Source organism: Hippocampus bargibanti, linkage group LG08 (genome assembly GCF_051943395.1).
Source record: "Hippocampus bargibanti isolate YZ-2025 linkage group LG08, ASM5194339v1, whole genome shotgun sequence".
Classification (NCBI taxonomy): domain Eukaryota; kingdom Metazoa; phylum Chordata; class Actinopteri; order Syngnathiformes; family Syngnathidae; genus Hippocampus; species Hippocampus bargibanti.
Genome location: NC_142741.1, coordinates 5,046,733 through 5,067,466, shown reverse-complemented (window position 1 = coordinate 5,067,466; position 20,734 = coordinate 5,046,733). Strand labels below are relative to the sequence as shown.

At 45.1% G+C, this 20,734-nt stretch overlaps 2 protein-coding genes across 4 annotated transcripts; both read left to right on the top strand.

Moving 5' to 3' along the window:
• Window positions 1–3,240: 3,240 nt before the first annotated feature.
• On the top strand, window positions 3,241–17,971 carry LOC148894403 (solute carrier family 35 member F5-like). 3 transcript variants are annotated; one of them, XM_089001892.1, is made up of 15 exons: window positions 3,241–3,394; window positions 3,908–4,052; window positions 5,082–5,231; window positions 6,180–6,242; window positions 7,341–7,425; window positions 7,511–7,704; window positions 7,794–7,875; window positions 7,948–8,035; window positions 8,973–9,037; window positions 9,114–9,218; window positions 9,315–9,474; window positions 10,283–10,373; window positions 11,569–11,723; window positions 13,181–13,270; window positions 17,831–17,971. In XM_089001892.1, the coding sequence occupies exons 2-14, from the start codon at window positions 3,915–3,917 to the stop codon at window positions 13,260–13,262; spliced, it is 1,458 nt and encodes a 485-aa protein (XP_088858018.1). In that variant the 5' UTR covers window positions 3,241–3,394; window positions 3,908–3,914; the 3' UTR covers window positions 13,263–13,270; window positions 17,831–17,971. The 3 variants fall into 3 exon arrangements, with proteins under 3 accessions (XP_088858018.1, XP_088858016.1, XP_088858017.1); XM_089001890.1 differs by having other exon boundaries at window positions 5,082–5,240; XM_089001891.1 differs by lacking the exon at window positions 17,831–17,971 and adding an exon at window positions 16,393–16,525 and having other exon boundaries at window positions 5,082–5,240.
• On the top strand, window positions 16,921–19,998 carry gpr39 (G protein-coupled receptor 39). The gene is made up of 2 exons (XM_089001893.1): window positions 16,921–17,701; window positions 17,831–19,998. Exons 1-2 carry the CDS (start codon window positions 16,921–16,923, stop codon window positions 18,328–18,330), a joined length of 1,281 nt encoding a protein of 426 aa, XP_088858019.1. The 3' UTR covers window positions 18,331–19,998.
• The last annotated feature ends 736 nt before the right edge of the window (window positions 19,999–20,734 follow it).

The following is a 20,734-nucleotide window of genomic DNA, read 5'->3' as shown; positions in this document are numbered from 1 at the left end:
TTAGCCTAACGTGGCTACTTTTTACCATAGCGTCCCACTTCCTGTTCAATGTGGCAATGTTTTGATTGACATTTTTGGGGTGGGGGATATTTTTGTCTCTTTTTGTAATGTGGTGTTTTAATTGCGTTTTTGTTCCCACTTTCTCTCTTTAGCGCTGTCCCGTGTATGGCCCGAATAGCCAAAGTCGTAGCTTGACCAGGTGGTCTTTTTTTTTTTTTTTGCTTCTATTTAGTCGGCTACTTTGTCACTTCACTGTTGCTGTTGTCGTCTTGTGTTTTGCTCAGTCCATTGGGGGTGGGGGGGGGGTTAACCTGTGCTTTTGTTGTTTTTATTTTGTTGGTCTCGTAAGGGGTCGGGAACCTTTTTGACTAAGAGAGCCATAAAAGTGAAATATTTAGATATATTTTTCAGTGAGAGCCACATCCACACACACGTGCAACCACGCACATACGTGATTTCAACAAAATGTCAGAATGTATTACAGGTAACATCCGACTTACGACCGAGTTCCGTTCTGACCAAACGGTCATAAGTCAAAATGGTCGTAAGTCGAAATACATTCAAAATGTGGAATAGAGACACGTAGGCGAAATGACTCGCAACCCCCCCCCCCTCCCCCTCTGGTGCCACCACAAGGTCGATTGTTGTGCGAGAGTGAGATGCTGGCTGGCTAGCCAAAATTGTCGTACGCGTTGCCAGCCTGCTAGCGCGTTGTGGTACCAGGCGGAAAATTAAAATTATAAAAATAGGGTCTGGAGGTCGCGGTCGTAAGTACGGGTGGTCATAAGTCGAGACGGTCGTAAGTCGGATGTTTACGTGATTAAAATATATACTGTATATATATCTATATACAGGTAACATCCGACTTACGACCGAGTTCCGTTCTGACCAAACGGTCATAAGTCAAAATGGTCGTAAGTCGAAATACATTCAAAATGTGGAATAGAGACTCGGAGGCTAAATGACTCGCAAAATCCCCCGTCTGGTGCCATCACACGGTCGATTGCTCTGCGAGAGTGAGATGCATTTTTGGCGGAGGTTGTGGCTGGAGGTTTCGGTCGTAAGTACGAGTGGTTGTAAGTCGAGCCAGTCGTAAGTGTGATGTTACCTGTGTAACATTTATAAATGAACTGTACAGTAAACTGTTTTGTATACATTACAAGTACAGTCATACAGTAAATACAGTCATAAAAATCAATAATATTAAATAGGCTAGGCTAGCTAGCAGTAACTTCGTTTATGGACTTAAGTTGACTTTCATTCCGATCATTTGGCTGGAGTTTTTTTACCAATCATGAGGAACGTAAACCTATTCATATTAATGGTGAATATTATCACTATCATTATTATTATCATTATTTTAAATACAGGTACCATCCAACTTACGACCGGCTCAACTTACAACCACCCGTACTTACGACCACGACCTCCAGACCCTATTTTTTACATTTTAATTCTACGCCTGGCATCGCAACGCGCTAGCAGGCGGGCAACGCGTACAACCATTTTGGCCAGCCAGCATCTCACTCTCGCACAGCAATCGACCGTGTGATGGCACCAGAGGGGGGGGGGGGGGGCTTGCCAGTCATTTAGCCTACGAGTTTCTATTCAAAATTTTGAATGTATTTCGACTTACGACCATTTTGAGTTACGACCGTTTGGTCGGAACGGAACTCGGTCATAAGTCAGCTGTTACCTGTATTTAGTTTTATCGGCTAGCCAGATGCAATCATCAAAAGAGCCAAAAATGGCCTAAGAGCCATAGGTTCCCCATCCTTAATACTGGACCGTCCTTATTTTGTTGTTTAATGTCTTCTTTTTTTCTCTCTCCATTTTTTTTTACTTTTACCACCACGTGATTAAAAAACAATGGCATATACAAAAATCACTTCTTCACCATAATACTCATGCTTGCAAAAATGGGAGTTTTCAGGGTTGGGGGTCGCCAGCCTGTCGCCTTGGAAAAACGAGCCATTTCCTCAAATTTTAACTGTCAGGGGGAGGGGGTGAATTTAAAATGAGATTCAAGGTAAAAAAAATAGACAATTGATAGATTTTAGGGGGGGAAATGGCTGCTTGGTCATGGAGGCAACCAGTCCCAGTCACCGCTCACTTTGTAAATCACTTTGTTAGGCACTGTCTCCTTTCTTCCAAAATATTTACATATCAATCCCGTCACGAATGGGCCACATTGATATTTTGAGAGAAGATTCAAACGGTAGCATTAGACCTCTTATTTATATATTTTTTTTTATTCAAACTATGCTCACTTGCTAAGTGCATGTTGAAAGAGGGGGGAAAAACTATATATAACCATGGGGATTCTACCCATAGCAACATAAAGGTCTTATACATTAGTGATATCAGGCAACCCTCGGAAATTGGCATTGTTGTTATGTTGGTTGGAGGTGGTCATTGGCAGTATGCATATTGTATTTTTCTAAAATTTACCTTGTATTTATGACACACTATGTTGACTTTCCAGTTTATTGCACATTTATTGTAACCCTGCCTGACCTTGATGTTTTATTTATTGATTTAATATGTTGCTTTGATTTATGTTGGAGTGGGGAAAAAATAGCAATAAAGTATTTCAGTACTTTTGACTTTATTTTATTTGCATTAATTGTAATGGAACAAATGCATTCAATCCTAAAAATGGGATGAACATGAGATATATATTTGTACACAACGTGGAACGTCCGACTTGAGGGGTTTTATTTGACCTCACCAAAAAATGAGAATTTAGGACCGATTTGGAAGCGTCACGCGTTGATTACATTTGCCCTCGGTGCGTCGCCTACCTCTGACGTCACCGCAAACTAAACGCAACAAACGTCGATCCAGAGATCAAAGCGTTCGTGCACCATATTACAATTTTATAAAATCTCCATTTGTTGCAGACATCATCTGCTCTTTAGCAATATTTTTGCATATTAGACAGTGGTATATAGATCGACGTAAAGAAAGATAATTAATTGATTTATCTTGAAGGACCATTTCGGATGTTTGTCTCTCTCTCTCTCGGTTTTCTTGACCCCAGTCGCCATCTTCTGTTTAGCATCCGAGAGATTATTTTAATATCTATTCCCCACAGTTTTATATAAACCTCGATTCATTGTAGAAAGTACGCCTCAACGAAAAACGGCGACCACGACACTAAAATGAAAACATCCTGTACGTTTAGTTTTACCTTGAAGGATAATCCCGGAAATGTCCCCGCCTCCGGTTAGCTTGACACATCACTCGTCAAACATGGCGACCTTAATCACCCAAGGAAGTAATTCCCAAATCTCTCAACTTTGATTTTCAAGTGGGGTCGGACTTGGTTCGTCAATCTCCGGGGAAGCAATATTTGCTCTCCCTTGTGGCCTTGCAGAAGTTTTCGTTCAACGTGAGTCGCATTAGGCTTGACTTTATTTTCCCCCTTTTTGCTAACAGCTGTGTTGCCTTGTTTACAATAGCGCACTTGCTGCCATGAAGATCGCTGCCTGTACAGTATTTTTTGTATAGTAGAATGTTTCAGCCCCTCCACATATTCCTTACAACAAATTGATGAATAACTAGTTTTCAAATTTTAGGGAAAGAATAATGACTTATTTTGTCGAGGAAAAGGTCAGCAGGTTGTTGTACGAACGATCCAAATTGAACCTCAACTCCACAGTTTCAATTTGGATCGTTCGTACAACAGCCTGTTTAGGCAAAATAGGATTAGTAATACTGATGAGATGATACCGGTGGATGTGGGGCAATCAGGCCAGTCGTTAGTCAGAACAATAGGAACAATCTATTGGACTATCCCTGTGTCTGGTTTCACCTCATTAGCATGAATAAGCCTATTTGGTATCGACCTAAGAAGTCTGTTGTAAGCACGATCTAAATGAAACCGTGTTGTCGGTGTGCACAGGGTAAAAATGGAGTGCATGTTGATGATGAAGCGGATGGGCTTCGCGGGGAGCTCGGCGGCCGCCCAGCGGAGGCGCATGGCCTTGGGGGTGCTCGTCCTCCTGCTGGTGGACGTCATCTGGGTGGCCTCCTCCGAGCTGACGTCGGTAATGCTCGCTGCCGTGACACTTGACGCTTAGAGTCAAAGTTTCCTTTAGCATTCAGGAAAAACGGGAATGGTTTATGTGCAAATTGGGGTGGGGTGCCGGCGGCCAATTGCCGTGGTCATTTGGCAAAATAAACATGCATGATACAGTGTTAACTCGGCTTATGAATGTTTTAGCTAACGAACTTTTCGCCTTACGAACGTTAAATTCGCGAGAATATAATCTTGGCATACAAACTATTTTTCGGGAAACACACGGAGCGTCACAATGAGTGATGTGTCGTTAGCGAACGAGCCTGTTCTTGGAGCTCCTAACAAGAAGCTGGAAATGGCGTCCGACTTTTTTGTCCTCTATTCCCCATCCCCAGTCTTCGTTTAAAGCCGCACGTGATTGGTCAAGATCCGTGGTAGTGGAGGGAGGGGACACACGCAGCAGTGAGGGGGGGGGGAGGGGTTAGAGAAACAGAAGCAGAAAAGGTGAGGAAATGGATAGAAAACAGTGAAATTTGGACTCGTTTCTACTTTATTGATAGTTCAAAGGCAGAGTGTCGACTGCAAGGTTAAAATATCCCATCAATCAGGCTCCACAAATTGCAATATCACAACTTCCAAGATGTACAACCCGGAGCTCCTTGAGACACTATGCAAAAAGCTATCCATTCCATCAAGCCATCAACGACCATCACAAAGGTAAATAAAATGACTTTATTATACAGTACAGTTTATTTCTTTATTTATAATACAATAGCACATTTATTATATGTAAAATAATGTATATTGTGTGTAATTTTAAGGCTTATTTAGTTTAAAATAGTTTAGTTTAAAATGTTTTATCAAGACCTAGGAACGGATTAGTCTCATTTTAATGGTTTCCTATGGGAAATGAATGTTTGGAATACACACTTTTCGCATTATAAACACTGGGAACCAATTTAGTTGGTAAGCCAAGGTATCACTGTATTTACTTGGATGCCACTCTGGCTCTGAATTTTCCCTTTTCTCCTCTCCTGACCCGTCGTTGTGGTGGCAGTACATTTTCCGGCAACAGGAGTACAACAAACCCTTCTTCAGCACCTTCACCAAGACGTCCATGTTTGTGCTCTACTTGCTGGGTTTCCTTCTGTGGCGGCCGTGGAGGCAGCAGTGTTCCGGCTCGCTCAAACGTCGACATGCTTCGTTTGTACGCACGGTGGGGATGTTGAGATAGAGCTGCCAAAATAATAATAATAATAATACATTTCATTTATAAGCGCCTTTCAAAAATCTCAAGTTCCCTTTACAGTCACAGGATACGTTTTTATGTGGGTGAGCAGCGGCAGGCACACGTGCCAGCGTTCACTCAACCCGGAAGTAATTCAGATAGAAAGCGAGCTAGCTAAGAGTTAGCTAATAATCACTCAACCCGGAAGTAACTCAAATAGATAGAAAGCTAGCTAGCTAATAGATATCCAGCTAGACTGCTAGCTAGCCAGCCAGAGCTAATAGATAGCAAATTGCTAGCAACTGATGATAATACTAATAATAATACATTTCATTTATAAGCGCCTTTCAAAACTTTCCAGGTCACTTTACAGTCACGGGATATGTTTTTCTGTGGGTGAGCACCGCCAGGCACACGCGCCAGCGTTCACTCAACCCGGAAGTAGCTAAAATAGATAGAAAGCTAGCAAGCTAGCTAATATATAGCTCCTTTACAGTCACAGGATAAGGTTTTCTGTGGGTTAGTAGTGGCAGCCACACGCACCAGCGTTCACTCTACCCGGAATAACTCATAGATAGAAAGCTACCTAGCGAGCTAATATGTAGCTAACAGATAGCTTATAGCTAGCCAGCCAGATAGCTAACAGATAGCTAGCTAGATAGCTAACGAGCCAGCTAAATAGCAAATAGATAGCAAATAAAGAGCTAGCTATGTAGCCAGTCAGATAGCTAGCTAGAGAGATAGCTGAATAGCTAGCGAGCCAGGTTGATAGCAAATAGATAGCAAATAAAGTGATAGTCTCCTGGAAAGATCGTCAAAGCCACGTTTGACCTGGTGGCCATTGGCTGAGATCATTTGTGCCGTGGCTCGGCTCTCGGGTGGGGACGGGTGTCCTGGTGTTTTTTTAATGTCTCCATGTGTCCACAGTTTGCCGATGCGGAAGCCTACTTTGCTCCCTGCGCCAACGACGCCCCCATCAACAATTGCTTGGTACGAATGCGTCGGGCTGATGTTGCTTGATTTCAAGGGGATTGTTTCACTCTCCTGTTACGTTTCTGTCTTTGAAATAGCAATGCCCAGATCAGTGCGCCCCAGTGCGGCACGGGTGTCCAAGTTGAGGCATGGGGGCCAAATCTGGCCTGCCACCTTGTTTAATTCGGCCCGCGAAAGCAAATCCAACTTGGGAAATTTCATGTTCATTTTTTGAGCTAGCTAGCGAGCGATCAAGCTAGCTAGTGAGAGAGCTAGCTATCTAGTGAGGGGGCTAGGTAGCTAGCTAGCTGGCTAGTTAGCGAGGGAGCTAGCTAGCTAGCACGCTAGCTTGCTAGCGAGGGTGCTAGGTAGCTAGCGATCTAGCGAGCTAGCTAACTAGCGAGCTAGCTAACTAGCTAGCTGGCGAGGGTGTTTGATAGCTAGCGAGAGAGCTAGCTATCCAGCGAGGGAGCTAGCTAGCGAGGGGGCTAGCGAGCGAGGGAGCTAGCTACAGACCTAGCTTGTGAGGGGGTTAGGTAGGTAGCTAGCACTGGAGTTATCTAGCTAGTGAGGTAGCTTGATAGTTAGCAAGGATGCTAGCTAGGTAGTGAGGGAGCGAAGGAGCTAGCTAGCTAGGGTGCGAGCTTGCTTGCTAGGGCTGGAGCTAGCTAGTGAGGGAGCTAGCTAGTGAGAGGGCTAGGTAGTTAGTTAGCTAGCGAGGACGCTAGCTAGCAAGGGAGCTAGCTAGTGAGGGGGTTAGGTAGCCAGCTAGCAAGGGAGCTAGCTAGCTAGCGAGAGTGCTAGGTAGCTAGCGAGAGAGCTAGTTAGCTAGCCATGTAGCTAGCTAGCTAGGCCGGGAGCTAGCTAGCTAGGGTGGGAGATAGCTCGCTAGGGTGGGAGTTAGCTAGCTAGCAAGGGAGTTAGCTAGCGAGGGAGCCATGAAAATGCCATAAAAATGATTTCTTATTGATCCGCCGCACAAAGCTATCAATGTGATATCATAGCGCACAGAGACAACCTGGTGAGATACAAAATGGAGTTTAGTCTCCGTCCCCCCCTCCAAAAATGGAGTGTTGCTTTGGTATCGAACCAACGGGGTCTCCTTTTTGCACGCAGAGCGAACCACTATACGTCCCCGTCAAGTTTCAGGACGTCCCCGCCGACCCGGCCAACTGTTTGACAGATGCCGATTGGCCACCCGGTGAGTGGGCCTCGCGCCCCCCCCCCCCCCCCCCCCCCCCCCCGCCGCCCACTCGGCTTAACTCTGCGTCTTTTTTCCCACCCAGCGGCTCCTAAAAAGCAGCGGGTGCATTTTAGCAACATCATGGAGGTGCGCCAGCTGCCCCCCACGCAGGCCCTGGAGGCCAAACTGTCCCGCATGTCCTACCCGGCCGCCAAGGACCACGAGGCCACGCTGGGGACGGCAGACAAGTTGACCATCGGCGACGTGGCCAAGATCAGCTTCTTCTTCTGCTTTGTGGTGCGTCCGCGTCACTCACGTTGGAGTCTTCTCAAGGGATGTGGTGGCGTGCCTGCTTTGACCCAGGTTCCTCATCTTCGTTCCTCTAGTGGTTCCTGGCCAACTTTTCCTATCAGGAAGCGCTCTCCGACAGACAAGTGGCCATTGTCAACGTTTTGTCCTCCACCTCAGGTGCTTCCCAATTCGACGGGACGGCGGAGGTCTTGCCGCTCGTTACAAACGGACTCGTTTTCCTTTCCGCAGGCATGTTCACGCTCATCCTAGCCGCCATCTTTCCCAGCAACAGCAGCGACCGCTTCACTCTCTCCAAGTTATTTGCGGTGGGGCTCAGGTGAGACTAAAACTTTTTTTTTTGCCTTGACTTGGATACCTGTGATGTAAGGGATTAGCCAGCTAACTGAAAAGCGATAGTTAGCTCGCTTGCTAGCTAGCTCTATCGTTAGTTAGCTCGATCACGAGCTAACTTGCTAGCGAGCAAGCTTGATTGATAATCATTGAATTTGGCCCCTAGGCCTTGACTTTGATTCCCGTGATGTAAGGGATTAGCTAGCTCGCTGAATAGAAAGAGAGCTAGCTAGCGAGCAAGCTCACTAGTTAGCTAGCTCGATAGATGAGCTTGGAATTTCACAAGTTTGATTTGCTTTCGCGGACCGAATGAATTGATGTGGGTGGTCGCAGACCTTGACTTTGGCACCTGTGATATATAAGTGATTAGCCAGCTGGCTGAATAGAAAGTGAGCTAGCTAGCTAGCTAGCTCAATAAATGAGCATGGAGTTTCACAAGTTTGATGTACTTTAGTGGGCAGCATAAAATGATGCAGCGGGCCCGATTTGGCCCCTGGACCTTGAATTTCACACCTGTGATGTAAGGGATTAGCCAGCTAACTGAATAGAAAGAGCTAGCTTGCTTGCTAGCGAGCTGGATAGATTAGCATGGAATTTCACAACTTTGATTTGCTTTCGCGGACCAAATAAAATGATGTGGCTGGCCAGATTTGGCACCCAGTCCTTGATTTTGACATCTGATATAAAGTATTAGCCAGCTAGCTGATTAGAAAGCCATTATTAGTATTAGTAAGTATTACCCATTTGCTGAATAGAAAGAGCGCTAGCTAGCTTGCTCACTAGCTATCTAGCTATCTAACTAGCTAGCTTGATAGATGAGAACGTAATTTCACAAGTTTGATTTACTTTCATGGGCTCAATAAAAAGGTGTGGCGGACCATATTTGGCCCACGGGCCTTAACTTGGACATCTTTTTTCCCTAGTATGGGAGGCGTCGCCACGGTGAGCCTGTCCGGCGTGGATTGGCCCGATGAGCAAGGCACCATCGGTAAAACGCCGCGTCCGTCCGGCAATGAAAGCCGTCCGTCCGTCCACGTGTCAACGTCCCACCATTGCCGCCGCAGGGTCCCTGTGGTCCCTCGCCGGCGCCGTTCTCTACGCCGTCTACGTGGTGATGATCAAGAGATGGGTGGATCGGGAGGACCGGCTGGATCTTCCAATGTTTTTCGGTAAAACCACGTGGATGGTTGCCGCCCACCCTGATCGGTGGGGGGAGGTGGTCGCCCTTTTCACGCCCGGTCGTGGTTTTGTTTTGCGGGCGTCAGGTTTTGTGGGTTTGTTCAACCTGCTGCTGCTGTGGCCGGGCTTCCTGCTGCTCCACTACAGCGGCTTTGAGGCCTTTGAGCTGCCCAGCCAGCTGGTGTGGATCTACATACTGGTCAACGGCCTCATCGGCACCGTTCTCTCAGAGTTCCTCTGGCTATGGTGGGTCATCTGCCTTTTACCAGGACCTCCCGCCTTGGATATTGCCCCTATACAGTTATACCTCGGCTTATGAACGCTTTAGCTAACGAACTTTTCGCCTTACGAACATTAAATTTGAGTATAATACTATTTTTCGGGAAACACACGGAGCGCCGCAATGAGTGATGTGTCGTTAGCGAACGAGCCGGTTCTGGGAGCTCCTAACAAGAAGCTGGAAATGGCATCCGACTTTTTTTTGTCCTCTATTCCCCGTCCCCAGTCTTCGGTTAAAGCCGCACGTGATTGGTCAATATCCGTGGTAGTGGAGGGACACACGCAGCAGTGAGGGGGGAGGGGGTTAGAGAAACAGAAAAGGTGAGGAAATGGATAGAAAACAGTGAAATTTGGACTCGTTTCTACTTTATTGATAGTTCAAAGGCAGAGTGTCGACTGCAAGGTTAAAATATCCCATCAATCAGGCTCCACAAATTGCAATATCACAACTTCCAAGATGTACAACCCGGAGCTCCTTGAGACACTATGCAAAAAGCTATCCATTCCATCAAGCCATCAACGACCATCACAAAGGTAAATAAAATGACTTTATTATACAGTTTATTTCTTTAGTTATAATACCATAGCACATTTATTATACATAAAATAAGGCTTATTTAGTTGAAAATTATGTTTTATGGGGATCTGGGAACGGATTATTGTCATTTCAATGGTTTCCTATGGGACATTAATGTTTGGAATACACACTTTTGCCTTACACACACTTTTTGGGAACCAATTAAGTTCTTGTCACTATTCTTTGTTTCCTCCGCAGGGGCTGCTTCCTCACGTCGTCGCTCATCGGCACCTTGGCCCTTAGCCTCACCATCCCGCTCTCCATCCTGGCCGACATCTTCATGCAGAAGGTGCGTGACGCCACACCCGCATCCCAAATAGGAACCCGAGACTCATCTGGTTTCCTAGTCGAGTCAGGACCGGCGTGGGAAATTTTTAGGAAAGCGACCATCCGAGGATCACATTTGGTCTTCTGGCCTTGTTCCTATTTGAGTTTGAATACAGTGAGAGCTCAGCTTACGAACACTTTCATTTACGAACTTTTCGCCTTACGAACATTAAATTTGCGAGAATATAATCTTGGCAGACGAACTAGTTTTCGGCGGACGAACCAAACCACACAGCGCCACGGAGGCTGGCGGACTAGTTTTCCACACCCCCTCTGTTTGAGCGCAGACGTGGTTTGTTATCGAGTGGAGTACTTTTGATATTATGGGACCAAAAAAACACCCCACCACGGCCGTGCTAGTGTTAAGCTGAAGAGGACACAAAACAATGACGGTCGAGCAGGAGATGATCAAAAAACACGCACAAGATGTGCCTTTTTTTTAACCTAGCGTCCCAGTACCGGTATGCTAAGTCGACCATTGCTATGTGTGGCTAAGGGTGTTTGTGCGTTGCCTAAGCAACGGTCTCATGCAATAGAAGAGGTTGAAAATCTTCTGTTGATTTGGATGAACGAAAAGCAGCTAGCAAGGGACAGTGTGAGTGAGGGTATTATCGCCAAGAAAACACGGCAACTTCACTCTGATATCAAGAGGCAACTACATTAACGGCCATTAAAAAGGTCAATAAAACGACTTTATTAGACAGCACATTTTATTTCTTTAATGACAATACAATAGCACATTTATTATACATAAAATAAGGTATATTTTGTGTAGTTCTAAGGCTTATTTAATCCAAAATTAGGTTTTATGGGGACCTGGGAACGGATTATTCTCGTTTTAATGGTTTCTTATGGGAAATAAATGTTTGGAAGACGAACTTTTTGCCTTACACTTTCTGCCAACCAATTGAGTTTGTGGGCTGAGGTATCACCGTATTTTGTTACAGGTGTTATGGTCCTTATACAGTCAAAGCTGTCTTTTCGACCATAATCCGTTCCAGACACCTGTTCATTAACCAAAACCTTTCCCATTATAATGATTGAACAATAACAAGAAGCCTGCTCACAATGGAGGAAAAGGCTGCGCCGTGGGTCACAATGCGACACAACATGAGGATGACACGGCAGATGTTGTCTTCCTCTTTTTTGATGGGCAGGTGCGTTTCTCGTGGCTGTTTTTTGCCGGGGCCGTGCCCGTCTTCCTGTCCTTCTTCATCACCACGCTGCTGTGCCACTACAACAACTGGGATCCCGTCATGGTGGGCCTCAGGCGACTCTATGCCCTTGCTTTTAGAAGACAGCGTCTTCACAGGTATGTCTTTGGTGGCGGGGGGGGGGGGGGGGGGGCAATGCAACCCACCGGGTGGATTTTCTGTGGAATAATCCAAAAATGAAAAAAAAAATCTGTTGATAAACACAGCTACGCACCCAATAGTATTGTGCGCCGTGTCTCCTCTCACAGGTCCTACTTGTTTTTTTTTTATTTACCTGTCATTTGCACAGAAATCTCAAATGGAGTCCCTTAAAGGACAACCGACGTCTCCGGACAAATGTCTTAGTCCATAATTTGTAAAATGTCTTCAAATGACTTCTACTGAGCGTATTTTGAAAAGATTCCACCGCATATAGCTATATTTTACGTTTTAAGACTTGCGCTGAATATTCCGGAAGTCTTGTTTTTGAGTTGGTGACGAGTCCGTACGTTACGTCACTGAAGGAACGCCCCTGACCGAAAAAAGGACACATTGTAGCAGTCCTTCCATCATGTCAATGCATTTTGCTGTACTTTGGTCTGAAAACGTCGTGTAGGACCACAAAGAGGCAGAAGAGGGCGACAAAGCTCCATGTAAGGAATTAATCAGCCTGTGGAAACAGGCTGATTAATTCTTTACACGGCAGACAAACTTTTTGCCTTACACACACTTTCTGGGAACCAATTAAGTTCGTAAGCTGAGGTATCACTGTACTGGAACTGCAAGTCGTCTAATTTTAACCCTCATATTATGTTGGAAAAAAAATAATTATGTGATGTTGTGGGTCATTTTTACCCGTATGTCAAAATCCACACAAATAAAAAAATATATAAACATACTTACATATTTTCCATCCCATTGTGATATTTTTGAACTGTTTTGAAGAAAGGAAAAAGAAAGCATATCCAATGTTTGGATCAACACCAAAACTGAAACGGGTCAAATTGACCCGTAACATATTATGAGGGTTAAAAAATATACATTAAAAAGGTATATTTTGTGTAGTTTTAAGGCTTATTTAGTAGAAAATTATGTTTTATGCGGACCTTGGAACGGTTTATTAGGATTTCAATGGTTTCTTATGGGAAATAAATATTCGGCAGACAAACTTTTCACCTTACACACACTTTCTGGGAACCAATTACTTTCGTAAGCTGAGGTATCACTGTATTTTGTACAGCCGCCCCCATTTCAAGCTCAGATAACTCCAGACCCATATTATTTAGGAATTAACTATTATTATTATTATATATTATTATTATTATTAATCAAAGAAGAACCTCAAAGGTTTCTAATGCTGAATTGAATGTTGATCTCATCCTGACACTTAAAATTCTGCGGGTCCTGTGATTGGAGTGAAAATGACAAAAACCCTGGCACTGGAGTGAACACATTTTTGCACATCGTCTTGACTGTCCATGAGTGAAAAATATTGACAATGAGGATGACGGCGATGTAGCGCTTGTGCTTTGTGACCCTGTGCTGACCCCTGATAGCCTTTCTCCCCCTCCACAAGGCTCCCCGAAGACCAGGAACTGTGCGAAAGCCTTTTACCTTTACATGCCGTCTCGTCGAACCAAGGAAGCCTGTGCTCATGACACTTCAAGTAAGTCTGACTTGTGTGTGTTCGTGCCCCCACCCCCCCCCCCCCCCCCCCAAAAAAAAAAAAGAAAAACAGGGAGTAGAAGGCTCCTGACGAAACGCAGGACTGCGTCATCCGTCATCCCGCTGACTCAGCAGCGAACGTCCAAACACTGAACGCTTTGCCGAGATACACCAGCGTTTGTTCACGGAACAGCAGCGGCGATAAGGCCTTTGCTGACATTCTCGGCCGTTGAGTGGTCAGCGCTGAAACATTTCAACCCGGAAAAACGCGGCTTATTCATGCCATGTCCTCACTTTGTCTGCTTTTCATCACGTCCGCTAGCGATGCTGGCAAAATCGCCAGTCGGCGTCACTTTCAACAATTGCTAACGGACTAGCATTTGCAGAACCAATGGCATTTCATCGTTACGGCGCGCATGATAGGCTAACACGCCCGTTTTGGCCGGCGTTCACTCAACCCGGAACAACTCAAACAGATGGAAAGCTAGCTAGTAAATAGCTAATAGATAGCTACCTAGATAGCCAACAAGCTAGATAGCTAATAGATAGTGAATATATAGCCAGCTAGATAGCTAATATATAGCAAATAGATATCTTGCTAATTGTGTGGGCACTTCGTTGATTCGACTTTCGAGTTTAATAATCCACTGAGAATAGTTGACATTGATTTTATAATAATAATAATAATATAATAATAATAATAATAATAATAGATTTCATTTCTAAGCACCTTTCAAAACTCAAGGTCACTTTACAGTCACAGGATCGGTTCTTCTGAGGGTGAGCAGCGGCAGCCACATGCGCCAGCGTTCACTCAACCTGGAAGTAACTCAAATAGATAGAACGCTAGCTAGCGAGCTAGCTAAGAGTTAGCTAATAATCATTCAACCTGGAAGTAACTCAAATAGACAGAAAAGCTAGATAGCATATAGATAGCCAATAGATAGCTAATACTGTAGATAACCAGATAGACAGCTAGCTAGCCAGCCAGAGCTAATAGATAGCAAATAGATAGCAAGTGATAATAATACTAATAATAATTCTAATAGTAATACATTTCATTTATAAGCACCTTTCAAAATTCTGAAGGTCATTTTAAAGTCACAGGATCAGTTTTTCTGTCGGTGAGCAGCGGCAGCCACATGCACCAGCGTTCACTCAACCCTGAATAACTCAAGTAGATAGAAAGCTAGATAGATAGCTAATAGACAGCTTATAGCTAGCTAGCCCTTTAGCTATCTATTAGACAGCTTATACCTAGCTAGCCATTTAACTAGCGAGCTAGACAGCTAATTTTTTGCTGACGTTCTGCGCACGTCACACTTTGCTGTTCCATTTTGTTTGTCGCTATCATTAAGCGCTTCGACGATTGGCCAAATTGTTTGTTTCGTTTACACAATCTTTAAGGAGGTACATTGTTGGGTCCGCCATTTTGTTTCACATCCCAAGTACTAGTAGCTATCTATTCGCAAGCTAATAACTATCTATTCGTGAGCTAGCTATCTATTCGCTACTTAGCTAGCTTTCTATCTATCTCGTTACTTCTGGGTTGAGTGAAGAACGCGTGTGGCTGCCGCTGCTCAACCACAGAAAAATTATCCTGTGACTGAAGTGACCTTGAGAGTTTTGAAAGGCGCTTATAAATGAAATGTATTATTATTACTTTGTCTTGTTTGTTGCCCCCCCGCGCCAAAAAAAAAAGAAGTCATTTATGTGGTCGTGAAATGTTGTCCAATTGAGGGGACAGATTCTCTTGCCTGGGTTGTATTCACGATTAAAGACACTTTTAAAAAAAAATTGTGGTTAATGGGCATTTGTTCATGGTCAGACTTTTGTCTTCTTTTTGGTTAAATTCACGAAATGGCGTACAGCAAGGGTGTACAAATCCTTTTTTGGCGCACGTGGGGCAAATTGTAGTTCCGGTTTCCTCTTGGGCGCTGTTATGAATTTGGGGAAGCCATTAAAATGTTTCATCACCCCCACATTTGACATATATAGCGCATAACAAATTGAATGACTAGTTTTCATCACTAGCTAGCTAGCGCAACCGCTAGCTAGCTTTGATTTGCGGTCGCACTAGCTAGCGCGACCGCTAGCTAGCTAGTGCGACCGAAAATTAAACTTGTTAAATTCCATGATCATCTATTGCTAGCGAGATAGATGATAGAGCGCCAGCTAGCTAGCACGATCGCTAGTTAGCTAGCTACCATTCTGTCATCTATCTCGTTAGCGATAGATGATCATGGAATTTAACAAGTTTGGTTTGCTTTCATGGGCTAGAGAGAGAGAGAGAGAGAGAGAGAGAGAGAGAGAGAGAGAGAGAGAGAGAGAGAGAGAGAGAGAGAGAGAGAGAGAGAGAGAGAGAGAGAGAGGAAAGAAAGAAAGAGGGAAAGAAGGAAAGAGGGAAAGAAAGAAAGAGAGAAAGAATGAAAGAAAGAGAGAAAACTGATGTGGCAGGGCAGATTTGATCACTAGCTTGCTAGCGCGAATGCTAGCAAGCTAGCTGATTAACTAACTAATAGATAACTAACTAACTAACTAGCGTTCTATCATCTAGCTAGAAAGAAGGAAGAAAGGAAGATTTGATCGCTAGCTAGCTGGTGCGATTGCTCGCTAGCTAGCGTGATCGCTATTTAGTTAGCTAGTGCTCCGTCATCTATCTAGTTAGCGATAGCTGATCATGAAATTTAACTACTTTGATTTGCTTTCGTGGGCTGAATAAAATCAGAAAGATGAAAGAAAGATAGCTAGCTAGTGCAATTGCTAGCTAGCCAGCGCAATTGCTAGCTAGCGAGCACTAAATCAGCTAGCTAGCAATAGATAATCATGGACTTTTACAAGTTTGATTTGCTTTCACGGACTGAATAAAATGATGTGTGGACGGCGCTTGACTTTTAGAGCCTTTTGGCATTTTTGAGGAAAAACTAAGAGTGTGGAAACGGAACCTCCCCATTGGTTCCTGTCCAAAATCACACGGAAAAGACAAGCCCATTAGCGCTAATGATAAGAAAGCAGAGCGAACCTCTGTCACCGTGTTTAATGTTTAACTCAGCTGCCTTTGTGGGAGGGCGAAGGAATTTTATGTAAGCACGCCCCCCAGGTTTAAAAACGTCTTTTTCACAGGAGTCGACTTTGGCGAAGGACGCGTTAAGGGCTTTCTAGGGGAGGGTTCCTTCTGTCTGGAGTCAAGACGAATAATAGGGAAGAACGTTTGGCAGTCTGAGGTCCCGTTTCTAATCGCAGCGACTACGCCCGGGAACTGATAAGATATAATCAATATGAGCAAAATCCAAATCGGCGTGGAAAAGGAGACGGCCAATGACAAAAACAGGAAGCAGCTGGAATTCACCAACGCGGCGGAGATCTCGATGAGGTTCTTGTCCAGATAATCTCGGATCTCCTGATTGTCCTTGGACCTATCCACCTGGCTATAAAACATCTGGTGCTACAGGCGACTCTGATTCCATCCCTGCGGATAGATACCGCTTTGGACCAGGACCACACAGGAAGAGGACAGTGGAAAGAGGTCTTAGGGTTTTCTTTTGGAGTCCTTCAAGGCAAAATTTAGTCCCGAACCCACCAAGAACTCTTGAGAACCTTTCGGTGCCAGTTTTCCACCCAGAAGCTGATGAGCAACGACCCCACGGCCACATGGACGCGGAGATCCCCGGTGAGAGAGATTGGAGGCAACTGGAACCCAACCGTGGCCTCAAAGTCTTCCTGACCATCTTGTACACCCTCATCCTGGTGACGGGCATCGTGGGCAACTCCGCCACTATCCGCGCCGCACTGGTTCTCCGGCGTAACGGCTACCTTCAGCGCAACGTGACGGACCACATGGTGAGCCTGGCGTGTTCGGACCTTCTGGTTCTACTGGTGGGGATGCCCGTGGAGCTCTACAGCGCCATCTGGTTCCCGTTCACCTCGGCGTCCGGGGGCGACGTCGCCTGCAAGGTCTACAACTTTGTCTTTGAGGCGTGTAGCTACGCCACCATCCTCAACGTCGCCACGCTGAGCTTTGAGCGCTACATGGCCATCTGCCACCCGTTTCGATTCAGGCGACTCGCCGGGCGGCGAACGTCGGCGTTGGTGGCCTCGGCCTGGCTGGTGTCTGTTGTGGTGGCGCTGCCGCTTCTGGTGGCCACGGGGACCCAGGGCCTTCTGCCGGTCTCGGATGACGGGCCCGTCCACAACCTAACCTTCTGCACTAACCTGAGGGAGCGCCGGATGATGTACCGAGTCAGCATCTTTGTCGCTTTCGTGGTCTACATGCTGGTTTTGGCCAGCGTGGCCTTCATGTGTCGAGCTATGATCCTGGTCCTGAGGAAATCGGGGGGATCTTCAGAACGAGCAAATGGGGATATTCACAAGCCGTCCAAGCACGAGAGTACAAAGATGAAGATAGCCAGGAAGCAGACCATCATTTTCCTGGGTAGGTTTTGGTACGGGCTTCAAGTCTGAACCAAAGTCTGAGGAACAGGAACAGGATTTCCACGTTCAGGTTTAGTCTTCCCGGCGCCTCGTTACTTTGTTGACCCCATTTGCGTTTGTGTACCCCCAGGCCTGATCGTGGGTTCCTTGCTGTTCTGCTGGTTCCCCAACCAGGTGCGGCGCCTCATGATGGCCGGCGCGCCCAAGTCCCTGTGGAGCGCGGCCTACTTACGCGCCTACGTGGCCCTGCACCCGGTGGCCGACACCTTCTTCTACCTCAGCTCGGTCCTCAACCCTTTCCTGTACAACGTGTCTTCCCGCCACTTCCGCCTGGTTTTCGTCCAAGTCCTGCGCTGCCGCCTCAGCGTCCAGCACGTCAACCGGCGAACCGCGACCAGCTCCCCCGCCCGATCCGTCCGTTCGCTGCAGCCCCCGCTGCTCAAATCGTTGCGACCGAGCAAGAGGGTCCGACCAGGCGAGGCCAAAACCGAGACGTCCCGGGAGCACGCCCGGCCTAAAAATGACGACTTGGATTATGACGCCACATCCGAGCAATGCGTAGCCGCAAGTCAACTTCCAGTTGAGCCCAGCTCGTCTTCTTTCACCTGCCGTCCAGGAAATTATTTGTAGGTGTACCGAGTGGTTGAAGACGGACTTCCTCAGACCACCCACCGCTGCCATCTGTCTCCTGGTCTTAGATTTCGTCAAATGACATTGTCACTCCATTAGCTTTAAAGGACAACCGATGTCACTTTTTTTGTTTTACTGACATAAGAAAAACGTTTTATAGCATCTAATATACCCAAAACACGGAGTATGATATTTTTATTCAAATGCAAAACACCAATAAAAATGACTTAGTGTCCAAAATCTGCAAAAAAATTGAGCTGCGAATTGGGCATTTTCAGAAAGTCCCGCCCCCAGTTCGTGATGTCACGCCAAGACGTCTTGCATTTCTGGAGAATCAAAACAATGGCTTCAGATTCGGGGAATATGCTTTCTTGTTACACCTGCAGTTATGAATATGATTCAAATAGTTCTGATGAGGAAAGCATACATGTTTGCAATCGATTAAAGAATTTATTCCATGCCATTTTGAGGCAACATTAGGGAGAAACTGATCACCAGAAAAGAGGCACAAAATGGCGACCTGTGACCACCTCTGTTTCCACAGGCTGATAAATTCCTTATATGGAGTTTGGACACCCTCTTCTGGTGGCTTTTGGGTGCAACACAAGGTTTTCAGACCAAACAATACAGCCAAATACATTGACGTGATGGAAGGACTGCTACAATGTGTCTTTTTTTGGTCCTTTAGTGACGTCACGTACGGACTCGTCACCAACTCAAAAACAAGACTTCCTGAATATACAGCGCAAGTCTTAAAATGTAAAATATAGCTACTATGTGCATTGGAATCTTTTTAACATACGCTCAGTAGAAGTCATTTGAAGCCATTTTACAAATGATGGACACAACTTGTCCGGAGACATCGGTTGTCCTTTAACACACAAACGGCATGAGTGAAATCATAACTACGTACTTTTTAATCAACTATTTCACAAATACATATTTCAAACCACTTCTACAAAATTCACTGTGTACACTCAAGAATGGTTTGTGTTCTTGATGATGGGGTTTCACTTTTCGCTGATGAGAATCAAGTCTCTACTGAATGTCAGACAGTAATGATCCTATGATGTCATATAAATAAGAGCTAGCTTGCTAACTGGCTATTAGCTGGCTTGCTAATTGGCTATTGGCTGGCTTGCTAACTAGCTATTAGCTGGCTGGCTGGCTATTAGGCTGGCTAACTGGATAATAGGTGGCAAGCTAGCTGTTGGCTGGCTGGCTAGCTTACTAGTTATTATCTGGCTGGCTGGCTAACTGGCTATTAGCTGTAGCTAGCTGTTGGCTGGCTCATTAGCTATTGGCTAGCTAGCTTTTAACTGAGTTATACAGGGTTGCGTAAACGCTGGTGCGTGTGGCTGCCACTGCTCACACACAGAAAAAAACTTGTCCTGTGACTGTAAAGTGACCTTGAGAGTTTTGAAAGACGCTTAGAAATGAAATGTATTATTATTATAAACTAGAACAAGCCCTGTTATTTTTTGTTGTTATTTTTGTTTGAAGATGGCCCAGCGAGAGTGGCTGCCTTTACAGCAGCTCCTAGATTTTGTTTTTCTACTTTCCTTCTTCCTTTCATTACTTAGGGATTTCTCCCAACATAAGACCAAAATAAAGGTTATCCCCAATCGTCTCGTCGAAAGTCGAATACATCAGAAGGGCGATGGTAAGAAAAAAGCATTTAGTGTGAATATTACATGATTTATTTATGTAGCTATCGCGCGAGCTATCTAATTGCTATCTAGCTCCCTGGCTGGCTATGTAACTAGCTAGCTATTAGCTATATGGCTATCTAGCTGGCTGGCTACCTATTGGCCATCTATTGGCTAGCCAGCTAGCTTTCTATCTGAGTTACTTCACGGTTGAGTGATTATTAGCTAACTCTTTGCTAGCTTTCTATTGGAGTGACTTCTGGGTTGAGTGATTATTAGCTAACTCTTAACTAGCTAGCTAGCTTTCTATTTATTTGAGTTACTTATGGGTTGTGTTATTATTAGCTAACTCTTAACTAGCTAGCAAGCTTTCTATCTGAGTTACTTCTGGGTTGAGTGATTATTAGCTGACTCGTAACTAGCTAGCTAGCTTTCTATCTATTTGAGTTACTTTCGGCTTGAGTGATTATTAGCTAACTCTTAGCTTGCTAGCTTTCGATCAATTTGAGTTACTTCCGGGTTGAGTGATTATTAGCAAACTTAGCTAGCTAGATGGCTAGCTTTCTATCTGAGTTACTCCCGGGTTGAGTGATTCTTAGCTAACTCTTAACTAGCTAGCTAGCCCTCTGTTTGCATTACTTTCGGGTTGAGTGATTATTAGCTAACTCTTAGCTAGTTAACTAGCTTTCTATCTGAGTTACTTTTGGGTTGCGTGATTATTAGCTAACTCTTAGCTAGCTAGCTTTCTATTGATT